The following is a 16284-nucleotide window of genomic DNA, read 5'->3' as shown; positions in this document are numbered from 1 at the left end:
GGGTGCCTTGCCTTCTGCTCGCCTGGTGCCCGCTTCCTGTGCCCGGACCTGGACTTGGGGCAGGAGCGTCTTCTGACGACGAACATGAGCTCCCTGAGCTCGGGACCCAGAGTCTTCCCGAGCCCCGCGTTGTCCCCTGGCGCCCCCGGCCGCGTGCCCCTCTGCTCTCTGCCCCTCCTGCCTCAGCTCCCGGCTTTACAGTCGCCCGTCGTCTCCTCTTCGGGGCTCCCTGTGCCATGGGCTGCCCCCACCGCTCCCCGGAGTGGAGCAGGGTCTCCGTGGCCCCAGCCCGCTTCACCTCTTCCCAAGGGGGGCCCTGATGTCCTTGTGGCTTGGCCTCTGAGGAGCTGGGCCTGGAGCACCTTTGAAGGAGAAACAGAAGGGCGACGCGGGTCCGCACCCAGGGCTGGTCTGAGATCTTGGTGCAGCAGGAGGGTCCGGGGTCCACCGGAGGCGCGGACCTCGGAGAGCAGAGGCGAGTGGGGGCTCAGAGAGGAGGGTGCAGGTCCCGGATCATGCACGCCTCACTTCAGCCAGAGCAAGTTCCAGGGTTTTCCTTGGCGCTGGCTTCGTGCCAGGACCGAGGGCACGGGGTGGACAGGATGCAGGACGACCCTTCCTCAGGGGCTCACGGGCGAGAGGCTGAGCTGCTGTCCTAGCTCGGGGGGTCCAGGAGGTTGGCTCTCAGGAGGTGGTGTTGGAGCTACGACCTCATGCTGGAGATCTGGGGCACTGGGGGTGTCGGAGTGGGGCGCTGCCAACCGAAGGAGCCAGTGTAGACGTCTTGGGGTGGGGACAGAAGCGGCTGGTTTGGTGCAGGAGGACCCAGTGGAGGCGAAGAGGTGGGGAAGGGAGTGGCAGGTCCGGCCCCTTGGAGTCCTGGCCAGCAGTTTGCATTGATCCTCTGGGTCTCGGGCAGCCACCGGCGACGCACGGTGTGACCTGCTGTGTGTTACCAGCTCCTCTGCCGCTCTGGGGGGCGTGGGCTGCAGGGTGTGAGCAGGGAGACCAGCCAGGAAACTGTCCCAGGGAACCAGACACGAGATGATGGCCAGTAGCTGGTGGTGGCGGAGCCAAGAGAAGGGGCTAGGGGTGCCTGTTGTGGGGGGTGCTGTGGTGCCGCGGACATGAGGGAGCCCCACTCTCTACGGCCTGGAGGCTGGACCCCTGGGGCTGACGACCCACAGGCATGTGTTGCTCGTCTCTCTTTTTTCTTTGCTAAAGATTTTATTTATTTGTTCGACAGAGAGAGCGAGAGCAGGAACACGAGCAGGGGCAGTGGGAGAGGGAGAAGCAGGCTTCCCGCCGAGCACAGAGCCCCATGTGAGGTGCGATCCCAGGGGCAGAGCCGGATTTGCATCCGTCGTCCCAAATCTCCACGGCTGGCCGTGCTCTTTTGATGCTTTAGCCCGCCTGTCTCGTTTAGAAGCCATTTTGGGGCACCTGGGGTGGGGGGTCAGTCGGTCAAGCATTTGCCTTCAGCTCAGGTCATGATCCCGGGGCCCAGGGATCGAGCCCTGCATTGGGCTCCCTGCTCAGCGGGGAGCCTGCTTCTCCCTCTGCCTCTCCCGCCTGCTCTGGCTGCTGCTCCCCCTCCTTCTGCTCCCATGCTTGCTCGCTCTCATAAGTAAATAAAATTTTTAAAAAAATGCTATTTTTGTTTATGCTTGAACCCCTTGTCCCTTTATTTACATGTTACTGGGATTAAAGCCTTAAAAGTATAATTTTCAGATTTTCGAGAGCGATCAAGTAGAGTTAAATTTAAATAATTTGAACTACATGACGGATAACTCCTTAATTAATGGGAAATCTAAACTCTGAACGTTCTCCCAAGGTCCCGCAGACACAGGGCACTCTTCTGCTGTGAGCGTGCGGGCTGGCCTGCGCTTCTGGAAGCCCCGCGCCCCACACAGGGGCCCTGATGCAGGGCCAGTAGGTAATCACTGGGTCGTTGGCCGCTTTACACACAGCTTTGCAAGCACATGCGCGGTCTCTTTGGGACCAAAAAGGCTCGGCTGCCCCTCCTGCTGCTCTGCTCAGTCCCGTTTGCCAGGTGCGTTTGCCCCAGTGCTTCCCTCCGTTTCCCCAGGGGTGTCCCACGCAGCTTGGTCCATCTCAGGACGAGAACTGGTTGTGAGGAAAGCTTTGCGACTGTGTCAGGAACCCCGTCCAGCAGGTCTCCTCTTGTCTCAGAGCTGCTGTGGCCTCTGGGCCCACGAGTCGCTCCACTTGCCTGCGTGGCACTGGCTGCACTGAGAAGACCCGTGTCCCCTCCGCATTCCTGCCGCCTGGGGCCGGCTTGGTCAGCTCGCCAGCTTTCTGTGCCAGGAGCACCAAGGGGAAACCTGCGTTCCTGCTTGTAGTGGGGTTAGGGGATGTGCGCGTGCACGCGCACACGTGTGTGTGTGTGTGTGTGAGAGAGAGAGAGAGAGAGAGAGAGAGAGAAAGAGAGAGAGAGAGGGAAAGAACGCGATAGCCAAGTGCTCTGAAAGTCTGGGCCTTAGTTAAAGGGTGAGGGGGCTCCACGGCTGACATGGCCGCTCCCCAAGGTCGTGGGTTTGCAAAGCAGGAAAGGAAACTTCTGGGCCCTGAGCTCCAACTTTTCCTCCAGCGCACCTACACACACACACACACACACACACACACACACACACACACGGACCACGCACCAGCCCCCACCCCCACGAACCACACATCTGTGTGTACACACACCTCATGCCTGCGCACAGACACGCACACACCACACACCTGCCCGCACACCTCCTGCATCTGTGTACATGCATGTGTGCACATCGGGCCCTGCTGGGTCTCGCGCAGGCGAACCAGTTAGAGGCAGCTTGCTCCCCAGAGCTCATCCCTGTTGCTGTTTCTTTCTTACTGAACTTCTGTCACTTTTTCCTTTTTGACTTATGCATGAAACCAACTCTTGTGGACTACAGACCAGTGGTGGCATTCTGTAATCCTTACGAGACCCCTGTTTAGTCGGACACCAGCACGGACTCCAGCTCTGCTGCTCCGCACTGTAGTGCTTACCCCACCGTGCTGGAGTTTCATCATCTGTGTGAATCACTGTTTCTGTGTAGTGACATCGCTGCAAACCTAACACTCCAACAACACACACTTACCGTGTTTGTTGCCTTGCAGTTTCTGTGGGTCAGGTCTGGGCATGTCTCAGCTCACAATTTCCCCAGGTGGCAGTCAGGTGTGGTCTGGGCTGAAAATTCATCCGAGGCTTGACTGGGGAAGGATCCACGTGCAGACCCACGTGGTTGCTGGCAGGACTCGGTGGCTGGTAGGCTGTGGAGATGGGGCCTGGGTTCCCCGCTGCCTCTAGGCGGCCCTTTGGTCCTCGGTACATGGCCCTTTCCGCGTGCAGCTCATGGGATGGTAGCCCGTGTCCTGGAAGCCGGCAGGGACAGCGTCTCCTGGCAGGACGGGTGTCGTCTTCGGTGACATAGACGTGCACATCCTGTCCCCTGTGCAAAGCAGGTTGTAGGGCGTGGTCACACTCAGGGAAGGGACCACAAGAGTGTGTACACCAGAAGGTGGGAGGTGGGGCACAGAGCCTTCTCGGGGCTTGTCTGCTGCATCATCTGGCGGTGGGGTAGTAATTGTACTGGCCTCAGCATCTAGAGGGGGACGAGCTGATGGAGGTGGTGAGGCCAAGAGCATCTCATCGGTGTTAGCAGCTGTTGTGTGAGCACGGGAGCGCTATTGTTACCGGGGTTAGGTTGCTTACTGAAGCCCACGTTTGCACCGTGGAATCCAGGGCTGTCGCCAGCGACTCCTTCCTGCCCTCAAGGCACCCCTCCATCTCTCCTTTGCCCTCAGGGGCTTCTAGAATGCACTGTGTACCACTGTGGAGCCCTTCCATCCACGTGTTTGTGGGGCTGACACTCTGCTTTGTCCCCAGCCCTCCTCCGCCTGGTTGTCGTGCAGTGACCACAGACGTCCTTGCTGCCCACATCGGGTCCCCGACCTGCAGGGCACTGCCGATAGTGTCCCCTTGCAGCATGAGGGTGTCTTTCATGGTGCTCTGCTCCCCTTCCAGCCTGGGTGCTGCTTTCAGAGCAGACTGACCCTGTCGCTGGGGGCCCTGCTGCCCTTTCTTGTGGCGAGCCCTGTGTAGAGGACATGGGCCATGTGAGCAGTGGCCCAAGGCGTGGCCCAATCTCATCCCTGGGTGCTCCCGGGGCCATCTGAGCATCGCCCTATGCCAGGGAAGCAGGCTGTGCTGGGACCGGAAGGAGCCAGACTATACAAGAGAGGCTCGGGCCACAGCAGGTGGATCCCCGTCTCTTGGCCGATTGTCTTCCCTGTGGGTCTCAGGTGGGGGGGCGCCCGGGGAGCGGACGGTGGGAATGCACCTCCACTATCAGGCTCCCCTGCTCTTGGCCACGTGGTGACTGAGCATGCATGCGAGTGAGTCCCCCACCTTGCTTGTTGTCTTTGCTAGAGCTTTCTAGTGTGGGATAGAAGTCTGCCAGGAGCTGTACCCATGTTTGCGGCTGTTCTTGGTGAGCTGCTCCGCTGACTTCATGGCTCTTCACGGCTCTGTGTGCTGAGCTGTCACGGGTCTGCCCTGCCTGGCGTGGCTCCTGCTCGGCCTCCAGCAGCCTTGTCCTGCCTGCCCTCTGCCGCCGCTGTGGTCTTGGCGCTGCCTAGGCCCTCGCTTCCCTGGCCGGCCTCCACCCTGTGCACGGCGAGGAAAGGCCACGTGCAGTTAGGACACTGTTTCGGGCCTTGCCTGTGTCCAGATGCCCGGGCGAGGCCGTGACTGCTGCGTGACTGCCCAAGGGCTGGGTGGGGGTGACTGGGGTCTGTGAGAGGGGTCCTCTTGTCCCTGTCTGACCACTGGGCCACTGCCCTGGCGGGTCATCAGGGCAAGGGCACTTGACGTGGTGGTGCAGTGCCGGCCCCGTGGCGTCTGCACAAGAGAAATGGCAGATGGGCCACATGTTGAGTGGTTTTGGTTTTTTGCTTGTTTGAATATTCTTGCTAGTTCTTGCTGGAAAGCGGTTGTAAAAGGAGACACGTGTATGGACGTATGTGTGTGAACGCCTGACTCATTCAGCAGGGGTGTAGCAGCTGCCCCGCTGGGACAGGCTCTGTGCCGAGGTGCCCCGGCCTGCGTGGTGGTTACTGGTACTTGTTGGAGCAGCAGTGGGTGGGGTACTCGGGCGGGCACAGGCTAGGGGCCTGGATTCTAGGGCTGGTGGTGTCCCCCGTTGACCGTGGACCCTGCGTTAAGAGACTTCCCCATCTAGACCCTCGGGCCCCCGCTGCAGAGCTGGGTGGGTGCTGGTTTGGGGCTGCAGGCCACAAGCTCGGTGCGGTTTGGGAGGCAGGGCAGTGCAGGGAGGGGCTGACCTCCTCGGAGACACACAGGTTAGCCCTGCAGGCTGGACTTGTTTGGAAATGGGGCAATTCACGCTCTGTTTGGGTATCTGCTCCTTGAGCCTGCCCCGTGTGCCTTCTTAGCCTGAGGCCCAGGTCAGCAGTGAGCGTCTTGTAAGGAGAGAGCAGCCTGAGGCACTGCTGTGTCCCCAGCCTGGGTAATGGAGCGGCTGGTGGGAATGGCCCTGCAGTAGGTCTCCTGGTTGGTGATGACTGTGCAGTGACTAAAACATCCATTAAAACACCAAAGCAACCAAGTGCATGGGTGCAGAGAGCAGACTGGTGGCTGACAGAGGTCGGGGTGGCTGTGGGTGAAGTCAGGGGATGTAGTGTGTGGTGTGCCAGCGTGTCTCAGAGTTTCTAAGAGATCTGAAAAGTCCTCATCGCGAGAAAAGAAATTTATAGCTGTATGGTGACAGGTGTTAATTAGACTTAGTATATTACATAAGATCATTTTTGTAGTATATACCAATATCGAGTTACTATTCAAATATTATATACCCGCAACTAATGGAATGTTAATGCCGGTTCTGCCTCATCGAAAACAATCTGTTTACCGTACAAGGGATATTCAGAACATCTTTCCCTGTATCACCTCCCGCCCCCCACCGTGTCCTGACCCCAGCCCCCTCACCCCATCATGCTGCCTGCCTTCTCTCCGTGCACCCATGGTCCGTGCGTGCACCTGCCCGTGTGCCTGCCGGGCCCTCTGCTCTCCCGTCCCTCCACGTGGAGGGAGTGTGCACCCAGAGGCCAGTGCTGAGGCCTGTGCTGCTTGACTGCCTGACCAAGTCCCGGCAGCCGTGTGCGGTCTCTGCCTGCAGGGCCCGGGGGAGCCCAGTGTGGCTTCTCTGGGGGCCAGGTCGTGTGGCAGGGCTGAGCCCGGGGCTCAGGGGACACTGCAGCTGCTTCTAAGTCAGTAAGAAGTTCAGATAACGGGAATTTTATGAAAAAAATTAAGTAGCAGTTAATACTTGTTTACAGTTTTACTTTGAGTAGTAGAAACAGTGAAAAATGTCGGTTGTGTGTATATATTTTGAGGGAAAGAATGCATACGTGTTAAAGTTTCTGATGTGTTTACTCTCGCTTCACCACCTGTTCAATTTTCTTGCAGATTTTTGAAAGGATATTGTTTATATGGGCGATACGTCACCCTGCCAGTGGATATGTTCAGGGGATTAATGACCTTGTCACTCCTTTCTTTGTAGTCTTCATGTGCGAACACATAGGTAAGACCATATCATGATGTTTTTTTCTCGCAGACTTTGAATGTGAACTTTGGTGGCCTTGCCGCATTACTATGCACCAATGTTGAGAGGTGCCATTAAGTTAAATGTTGTAATGACAACTATAGAAATAATAGATTTCTCATTGATGCCAGCTTTAAAAAAAGTCTGTAAATTCACGTGTTGAACTGCCAAAGAGGACATGAAGACGCGGTTTCTCTTCTTACTGTTGTCTTTGTGATAACACACGAGCGGTGTGGTTTTGCCGTGGCGACCGGCGGAGCGCTGGCTTCCTCGGGGTGGGTTTGCGTGGATTGGGTCAAGGCGATGGAGCGGTAGTCGGAAGTTCTGCTGACGGGCTAGAACCCGAGCCCTCCCTGACCGCCTTCTGCAGCTCGCTGTCTCCTTCCCACCTCGGGTATATGAGCAGCGGCTCATCTGACCGGAATGTTAATTGCAAGCAACATAATTGGTTTCACGGAGACTTCGGTGGGGCCACGCGGTCTCTCTCCGAGGGCTGTGTATTTCTTCCCATTTAGTTACGGCAGTCACTGTAATATCACCGTATCTGTTATGAACACATGTTAAGTTTTAGAAAAATTCTGGAAATATAAGGGTAGGATCTACTTTTAATTTATCTGTGGATAAAAAGTAAATAACCAAAGGAGGGATTTGCTGTTTGCGTGTAGCATTTTTATTAAAACCCTATTTTAATTTGTCTTCCGTGAACCTTCCCGACGTGATATTTGTTTGTTTTTATGAGGTCGTGTCTCCGGCCGCTTCCACTTCCCATCCTGGGTGCCGTCCGGGGGAGGAGGTTTGGCCGGGACCGATGACCCTCCGAGCACGAGAACATGCCCGTTCAGTGCGTTTCATCGCAACCCCTCACGCTGCTCGCACTGCTGATTTCAGAGGAGGTCTTCCGTTGCTAATCGACTGACGAGGACCACCGTGGCCCCCCCATCAGCTCTTATGTGTGGGGCAGGGGGAGGGGCGGGCCCTCTTGCCTTTCTGCCGCTTCCTCCCGCGCTTGACAGATAATGAAAATGTTCTTAATGATCCTAGAACAGTAGGACCTGTCAGTAGACTTCAGGGTTGTTAATTGAAAGAAGTTCAGCAGAGATGTGATTAGAGAATTGATATTCCATGTTAAATAGACCATTTAATTAATGTGGTAAGTAAGTTTGTCTTAAGTACTTTACCACCGGCTCGTGTCGGAAGACCTGAGCCATCCGTACTGCATTGGCCCGAGTCGTCCGCGAGGGGGGTGAAGGGGCTGGGCCGTGGGGTCATGGTGCAGAAGAGAGGCGCACCGGAGGAGATGGGATCTGTGCTCTTTCCCTGCCTCCCTGTGGCCCCCCACACACGTGTGCGCACGCACCCGTACCGGGACACGTCTGCTCACGTTCACACACGCACCAGGACACACGTGTGCATTGAGTGGGTGTGCGGGGGTTTGGGGACATTTGTATGGCACACACGGTTTATTTCGGGCAGTTGGCGGTGTCATGAAGTGACATACCTTGCTTCTCGGCCTTCAGTCACCGCTGGTGGCGTGCGCTCTTCTAGCTCTTGCCGTCCGGGCTCGGGCGTGTTCACCTGTTGGTGCCAGTTCAGCCCTCCTTAACCTTAGGAAGCCTCAGGCCCGTGGAAGTGGTCTGGAGCCCCGCCCGCCTGCCCCCGGGCAGAAGTGTGGTCATCCACGCTGACCTTTGGGGGCCTGCGCTGGGGTGCCGGTCTTGGGCGGAGTGCCGGGGCGTGGAGACCACGTCGGTTCAGGTCACCCCGTGTGGAGCGGGCACCTCCTGGCCCCCGGGAGGCGAGCGAAGCAAGTGTGGGTCCTGCCCCCTCGAGCTCGTGGTTAGAGCAGGAAGACGGACAGAAGCCGGTCCTGAAGGACGGGAACGGAAACCGACACTCGTGTCATCTGGAGGCGTGTGCGGTGCGGGACAGCGAGCCCGGGCGAGGGTTCGGAGGAGCCTTTCTGGGCTCCGTGTCGCGCCGGCTGCCCGCTGTGGGTACGAGCGGGGGCGTCGCTGCAGGGAGCGGCGGGAGTGCAGCTGCGGGCTGCAGGAGGTGCTGTGACGCTGGGCGCAGTGACGAGGGAGGACGGTCCCCACAGGGTGAGTCCCTGCGGGCACTCGGCCGGGTCTGCTGGGCGCAGGGAAGCCCGGGCTCGTGTCCGGCCGTGTGGGCCGCGGCTGCGGAGACGGGAGGCGCTGCGTGGAGGCTCGGAGGCGCGGGCATGTGTCGGCAGCCGCTGGGCCGAGGCTGTTGTGGTTTGCGGGGTTTGTAAGCGGGTAAACGTCGGTGCTCGGCTTCCTGAAGGTCTGGAGAATGCAGTTTCTTCGTCCCCCACCCGGGTGTTACGGTTACTGTCCGGCAATAGTTCCCTCGAGATAGAGCTGACCCACCGTAAAACTCACCCACCGCGAGGGAGACGTTCGGTGGCAGTCGGGTACTCCCAGGAGCTTGTCACCATCCTGAAAAGCACTCCTGCCCCACAGTGGCCCGCGGCCCTTCCCCTTCCGTTCGCCCTGCACAAGCACACCTGGGCTCTGTCTCCTGGGCTGCCTCTTGGACATCTCTTGGAAATGGCATCAAACGGCGGGAGGTCTTCTGAGACCGGCTGCTCGCGTGGTCACGTTCAAGGTCTGTATGGGCAGCAGGTGCCGGCACCACAGTTCTCGTGGCCGGGTGGCCTCTCACTGCATGGCTTCGGCACACTGTACCCCTCCTCAGAGCCCTGGGTGGACGCTTGGTTCTCTCTGCTCTTGTTATCACATGTGCTGCTGCTGTGAGCCCCTGCGTGCTGGTGTAGACGCCCGTTTTCAGCCCTCCGGGCATCTGTGTACCCAGCGGTCAGATGGCAGCCACGGCTCCACTGATGTTCCCGCCAGTGGCCGGGAGGGTCCCCGTGGGCCCACAGCCTTGCCAGCGTGTGCTACGGCTTTGTATTTCTCAAAGGTGGTGGGAGTTCCAGGCGTCCCTTCTGACCTGTGAGTCCTGTGACTCACTTACACCTCGCCACTGTGCCACCGCGTTGTCTCCCCCCTCCTCTCCTGGTAGCCCCGTCGGTTTCTGCTCCTCGAAGCAGCAGCTGTGTCTCCCGTGTGCATCTGCTCGGCGCAGACTGAAAGCTCGGCAGGCCCCAGGTCGACTCGGATCCCTGCAGGGTTTCGGTGTGTGTTGTGTAGTTAGAACGCATGGTTTTCAGCGTGTGAGCGCTCGGGGTAGTGGAGCTGGGACGTGGAGGCAGCATGGCAGAGAGCCAGAGCCTTGACCTCGACAGCTACACTGTTGACAAGGGGAGCCTGCGTTTGTGTCTCTTGGCAGCCACGCAGGGAGAGCTGGGGAAGGAGCTCCCCTCTCTCCATCCCTGCACTCACTCTTCCCATCTGAGTGGGGGCTGCTCAGCTGCGGGGGGCGTCTTGCATCTGCCTGGGCCCATTGCCGTGCCTCTGGGTGGGTCATGGTGTTGTCTGTTCCGATGCCTTCCCGTGGTGGGCCTCCTCCGTGCCTCCTGCTGCTTGTGCCAGGCCTCGAGCGAGCCCGGCCTCTTCCCGGGCTGCTGGCTGGGAAGTAGACTCGGCTCCAGTTTCTTCCTTCCCAGGCTCTGGTTGGCATGTGGGTCCCGGTGGCTCATCTGGCCTTGAGCCCGAGCTGCGTTTCTCCACCTGTGCTCTGTGTCAGGCCCCTGTCGGTGGCTCCTTCCTGTCCTGTACGTGTCCTGGCAGGCAGGCGCAGGAGGGGGCCAGGCCCGCGCCGGCCCGCCTGGGTACCTGCCACTGGGTATAGTTCCTCTTTTCTCTTTTCTCTGTGCATTGTAATTACTTACTTGAGGGCATATTATGTATAAAATTCTGTGTTGTGCTTTTTTCCCGCTTAACCTTATAACAAGCTTTTCCCTATATCATTAAGAACTCTTTGTAAAGATCATTTCTACCTCCTGCACATAATATTCCATTGAGATAATATAGCATAATTCATGAAACCCTTCTACTGTTGTTGGATTTTTTTTTTTTTTAAGGTTTTTTCCCTCCAGGCATGGTGTAATTTTAAAGTAAAGACTGTATTTTTCAGGCAGCAACTGTCATATTCCTTTTAACAGTGTTAAATTTGATTTAGAATTAAGAACCATTCCCTTATGTTGCATTGCACAATTTAAGCAGAGAATTATATTTTCGTTTTAAATATTTTCAGCAGAGTGAAAAACAAAACAGCATCCCCCAGCCCCCATCCTCTGTGCTATTAAATTTAGAAACAGTTCTGGTGGGGCACTTTGGAGGGACCCCTCAGGCTGACGGCGTGTGGGTTGGGTGTGTGGGAGAAACGGTCGGGACGGCGAGGGGGTTTCTGTGCATTGGTTCTCTTTATCAGCATGTGTAGGCTCCGATCGGCTTGATTTTGGTGTCATTTTCTCTTAAGATAAATTACTGTCGACAGCAAATATGGAAAGGAACTGGAGTAAACAATGTATTTACTTAAGAAAATTAAGAATGTGCATATTTATTTCCTGTATGTGAGTCAGAATCTCACAAGTACGGGTTGTCTTTCAGTATGTCAGCTTTGCTCCGAGAACACGGCATTTGCTCCACGCAGCCTGGGCTTGCGGGGCTGGGATTAGTGCAGGAGCCCAGGGGAGTCCGTTCCCACAGCTAGGCGGGCCACGTGGGGGAGGGCACGTGGGGGATTTGTGAGCCACCGAAGGGGAGCGGTGTGGTCATTCTTCCCTGTTTCCACTCTCGGAGTATGAATTGGGCTCTGGTGACAGTGGGGGAGGGAAGGGCTACTGCCGCTGGTGAATCATTTCAGAAATTGGGGCCTTCACTTCCCTGTTTGCGCTGAAGTCTTGTCTTGTTGCATTTCATTTTCCCCACGGGCCGCACGAACTGGAGCTGAGGCTCGGAGCCTCTCCTGCACGGCTTCCGTGCGTGCTTCTCATGGCGCAGGTGCCTGGTGCTCCTGCGTTGTTCACCGAGAGCGTCTGAGAACGGGGTGTTCGTGTGGACGTTCTGGTTCCACGTGGGAACGCAGAGGGCAGAGGGCCCTGGGGATTGCCGTGTTAGAGCCCGAGACGGTCCCCTGCAGGGACAATAAGGTCCCATGTCCTTGCAGAGCTGGTGACTCACATGGATCCTATTTTCCATTTAAAAACGCGTTGATTATGCAAGTAACGGACTTGTTAAAAGCTTTAAAACTCAGTGGCGGTGTGAGTCCGCGTCTCAGAAGCTGTCACTGGCTCGGTTTTGTTAATTTCCTTCTGGCCTTTGTGTCAGTGTACTTTTTTTTTTTTTTTAACGTGGTGGCAATTATGTTATGCATGCACATTTTAATGTTGCTTTTTGTTTGATACATAAGCATCTTCCAAAGTCAGGAAACTTTTCTTGAAATGTCTTTTTTTAAAGATTTTTTAAAAAATTTATTTATTGGTCAGAGGGAGAGAGAGAGCGAGTGAGCGCACAAGCAGGCAGAGCGGCAGGCAGAGGCAGAGGGAGAAGCAGAAGCAGGCTCCCCGCTGAGCAGGAGCCCGATGCGGGACTCGATTCCAGGACCCTGAGATCATGACCCGAGCCAAAGGCAAGATGCTTAACTGAGCCACCCAGGCGCCCCATGAAATGTCATTTTGATAAATAATGACACATGACTTCCCGTGATGGGTGGGAAACTGGTCAGAAGGTCAGTGAGCAGCTGGAAAGCAGACTAGGAGGCTGAACAGTAGCTAGACCTCACCTGTGTGTGGAGCCGGCACCCGGGAGCAGCAGGACGCATGCCCTTCCCAAGCGCGTAGGGCATTGTGTCCGGGATAGAGTACGTGCCGGGCCGTGCGGGGAGCGTCAGCACATCTGAAAGGACGGGGTCATGCAGAGAGTGCTCTCCGACTCGGAGGACACCGAGTTCGGTATCGGTAACAGCAGGAAACGTGAAGGAGTTGACAACCGTGTGGAGATAGGCGACGACTAGAGAAGAAATCGTGAGGAGAATTAGAAGTAACTTTGAGATGATTGGAAAGGAAGACACAGCCCACCCAAACTTGTGGGGTGCAGCCGTGTCTGCGCCCGAGGAGAACCCGTCGTCGCCAGTGACTGTCTTAGAAAGATCATCTCAAATCGTGAACTTGACTCTTTAGATTTAGAAACTACAAAAAGAGCGTCCCGAAGCCAAAACAAACAGAAGGAAAGAAATCAGGATTAGAACAGAAATAAGTGAAATAGTAGAAAAGCAATAGGGAAAACCAACAAAACCAAAGCTGGTTCTTCAAAAATACCAGCAAAGTGGACAAACTGCAGGCCGGCCGTCAGGAAGAAGAGCTTGCCGTCCGCAGGGCCGCGAGGGGCCTTCCAGCTCAGGGAGAGGACGAGCTGACGAAAACACGAGCCGAGTGTCTGCACAGACGCTTCTCCAGAGAAGACGTAGAAATGGCCAGTAGGCACGTGAAGAGAGGCGCGAGGTCGTTGATCTTCAGGGGTGGGAACCCGACCCCAGTGGGACAGGCCATTTCATACCCTCCATGGTGGCCGGAATCAGCGAGGACCACAGAAATGTCGACAGAGGTGCGGAGGAAGTGGACGTCTGGGTGTTGTTGAGGGCAGCGTGGATCTGGCGTAGTCCCTGCCCCCGGCGGACGGCGTGGTGTTTCACGGGAGAGTTGGACACAGAGTTACTGTGTGCGCGTCCACGGGAGTGCCGTTCGCACAGCCCATGACACGGAAGCCAGCCCAGACATTCGCGAACGACGCTCACAGTAGTGGGGGGGTGCACCCCGGCAACATGACGTCACAGAGCTAGAGCAGAGAGCGTGAGGCGCTGACACACCGTTTCACGGGGGGACCTGGGGACCGCACATGAAATGAGCTGTGCCACGCAGCATCCATGCAGCGTGGGATCCACAGATACTGGATGTCCCGAACAGGCAAAGCTCTACACACAGAACGTAGATTAGTGGTCGCTTGTGTCTTGGGGACACAGTGGGGTCATGGGGATTGACTTTTCATGGGCACATGGTGGAAAGCATCCTAAAATTAGGAGTGGTAGCGGTTGCACAGTTTAGCGAACACACCATAAGCCACTTTGTGTGCTGTGTTGTGTGGCGTTTGAGTTGATGCTCGGTAAAGCTCTTCAGAAAGAAAGGAGAGTTCGTGTCTTCGTCCGCGTGGGGGGCAGTGACAGAACAGCAGAGTGGTTGCTTCCAGTGGCAGGAACTGGTCTCTCAGAGTTCTGGAGGCTGGACATGGGGCAGCGCACCAGCGTGGCCGTGCTCGGGCGCGGGCTGCTCCCCTGCTTGGGAGCCCACGTCCTCTCTCCTCGCCGGGTCCTCACGGGTGGAGGAGCCCTGGGGCCCTGTGGGGCCTGTACAGCGCTCGACCCCACGCGCGGGGGCTCCCTCAACACCTCCTTCCGGCCCCAGCCCAACACCGCCGTCTCCGGGGGTCAGGACTCGACGTGTGGATTTTCCGGGGGGCATGGAGACACTCAGACTGTCTGGGGCTCTCGTTCCAGTGAGAGGGGAGAGCGGAGCTTGGCGGGTTTCTGTTGGTGAACATCTGTGTGCTGTTTGCGTCTTCACTGTTACTGGTAATACGTGTGGTGTCTGGAAACAAGTTCTTGATTGCATTTTGGACTGTTTTCTTGTCACGCATTCTTAGGCGAGGCGTTTCTGCGTCATGCTTGTGAGTGTTTCTAAGTCTTGATGACCTTGTGGGGTATCTTCCGGGAAGATGCTGGAGGGCCTGCGCCCGCCCGCCGGCTGGAGATGGCGCGTCGCTCCTGCCGCGGAGCGTTCCCAGCGTTGATTGCTAATGGGTCCTTGACTTGCCGACTGGAGGCGGCCCTGCGTCTCAGTCTGTGTGTTTACACGTGCACTACACTCGCTCGTAGATATTTTCGTATTTACGTGTGAGCCTGTTCGACATGGGCCAGAGCTCCAAGCTGTTAAGTGACTTGGAGAATTAATTGGAGAGCCAGGAGCAATTAATACACTCTCCAGTATTGACATTTGAGTGTTCAGCCTGCCAGAATCTTGCTCAGCTGGCCTAATTAGGAACTCAGGAAAGACCAGCGTGTGCGCGTGCGTGCGTGCAGACTGGGAAGCCAGTGACTGCGGTCCTTGTGCTTGGTGTGTGCCCGCACTGCAGGAACACGATGTTTCACCCACGGCCCCTTCCGGGGACTTTGTTCTCAGGGAGGTTTGCTCCTGGGTCCCTGAAGCGTGCACATGCTCACCGGTCCTCACCCCGGAGGGACAGCCAGCCCCGCAGGCTGCGCACAGACCCCGTTTCCTGGGTCTGGGTCAGGAATCCCCATGAGCAGTAAAGGCTTTCTAGGACAGCCTGGGCCCACGGAAGCCTCTGCCACTTACATTTGAAGAACTTCCTCCTTCCGCAGACGGGGGCTCTCTGTGCCTTCTTACGTCCTGCCCTCTTAGAGTTGGAGAGTCACAGAATGGGTGTCAGGTGACGCGCGTCAGTGACTGTTCACGTCACAGAATGGGTGTCAGGTGACGCGCGTCAGTGACTGTTCACGTCACCGAATGGGTGTCCGGTGACGCGCGTCAGTGACTGTTCACGTCACAGAATGGGTGTCAGGTGACGCGCGTCAGTGACTGTTCACGTCACAGAATGGGTGTCAGGTGACGCGCGTCAGTGACTGTTCACGTCACAGAATGGGTGTCAGGTGACGCGCGTCAGTGACTGTCCTCTCTGCTCTCCAGTGTCCCGATGAGTTTCTGTTGACTCCAAGGTGATCGTGAAAGTCCCAAGGCCACTTTCAGGCCAAGTTACTGCCAGGTTAGTCCCAGTGTCCTAAGCCTGTTTGCACACACGTGCTGTCGCGCGGGCCCTTCCAGTACTGTGCGTCACGTGGGCGGTTGGCGAGGCCGGGCAGCTCCTTCAGGGCGGGACCCCGGCCTGGGACCCGTGCCCCCACGGATGGCGGACAGCGCTGGACACGCCGCCCTGCTCGGAGTGCTGCGGCGGGGAGGCCGTAGAGGGGACAGTCCGTGAGCAGTGCCCAGGCTCCCCAGGGCGGCCGCTGCATGCGACAGACCTGCTGACGGTGGGCGCGGTCCCCAGCGCTCTGACCCAGCTCGGGCTGAGGTGCGCTTCTCCCTCTTCCGGGCTCCGGTGTATCCCACGTTATTTTTATTTTACCCATAGAAATTTCACCGGGAATTTTTTTTTTTTTTTAAAGATTTTATGTATTTATTTGACAGACAGAGATCACAAGTAGGCAGAGAGGCAGGCAGAGAGAGAGAGAGGGAAGCAGGCTCCCCGCAGAGCAGAGAGCCCGATGCGGGGCTCGATCCCAGGACCTGAGATCATGACCTGAGCCGAAGGCAGCGGCTTAACCCACTGAGCCACCCAGGCGCCCCACCGGGAGTTTTTTTTAATTGATGGCGTTCAGTGAGGAGACCCTTAAGGACATCTTCTGTGACCTGTTGTTTGCTTTGTATTCCCAGTTCTGTGCTACAATTTGGGGAAAATGCCTGCTTACAAACGGAAGAATCGTGAAGGAGTTCCTTGTTCTGACCTTACAAGGTTTCCCTTCTGACTCTCGCGCGTGGCCGTGTGTGAGCCGTGTGGGAGGCCCGTGTGCTCGGCCGGGGCTGGAGGGGGCTTGGTTCCCGGGAGAAGGGCACCGCCCTGGGCTCGCTGCGTTGATG

General features: G+C 57.0%; 1 protein-coding gene across 5 annotated transcripts in view; it reads left to right on the top strand.

Annotated features, from left to right (window-relative positions):
* TBC1D22A (TBC1 domain family member 22A) overlaps positions 1-16284 on the top strand; it is a 299948-nt gene that overhangs the window by 117457 nt on the left and 166207 nt on the right. For all 5 annotated transcript variants that reach the window (XM_082739616.1, XM_082739615.1, XM_082739618.1 and 2 more), the window contains one exon: positions 6512-6626. In XM_082739616.1, coding sequence (XP_082595742.1) covers positions 6512-6626 — 115 coding nt within the window. The remainder of the gene's footprint in view (positions 1-6511; positions 6627-16284) is intronic.

The sequence above is a fragment of the Mustela nivalis genome (assembly GCF_964662115.1).
Source record: "Mustela nivalis genome assembly, chromosome: 7".
Classification (NCBI taxonomy): domain Eukaryota; kingdom Metazoa; phylum Chordata; class Mammalia; order Carnivora; family Mustelidae; genus Mustela; species Mustela nivalis.
This window is presented reverse-complemented; position numbering and strand designations above follow the sequence as displayed.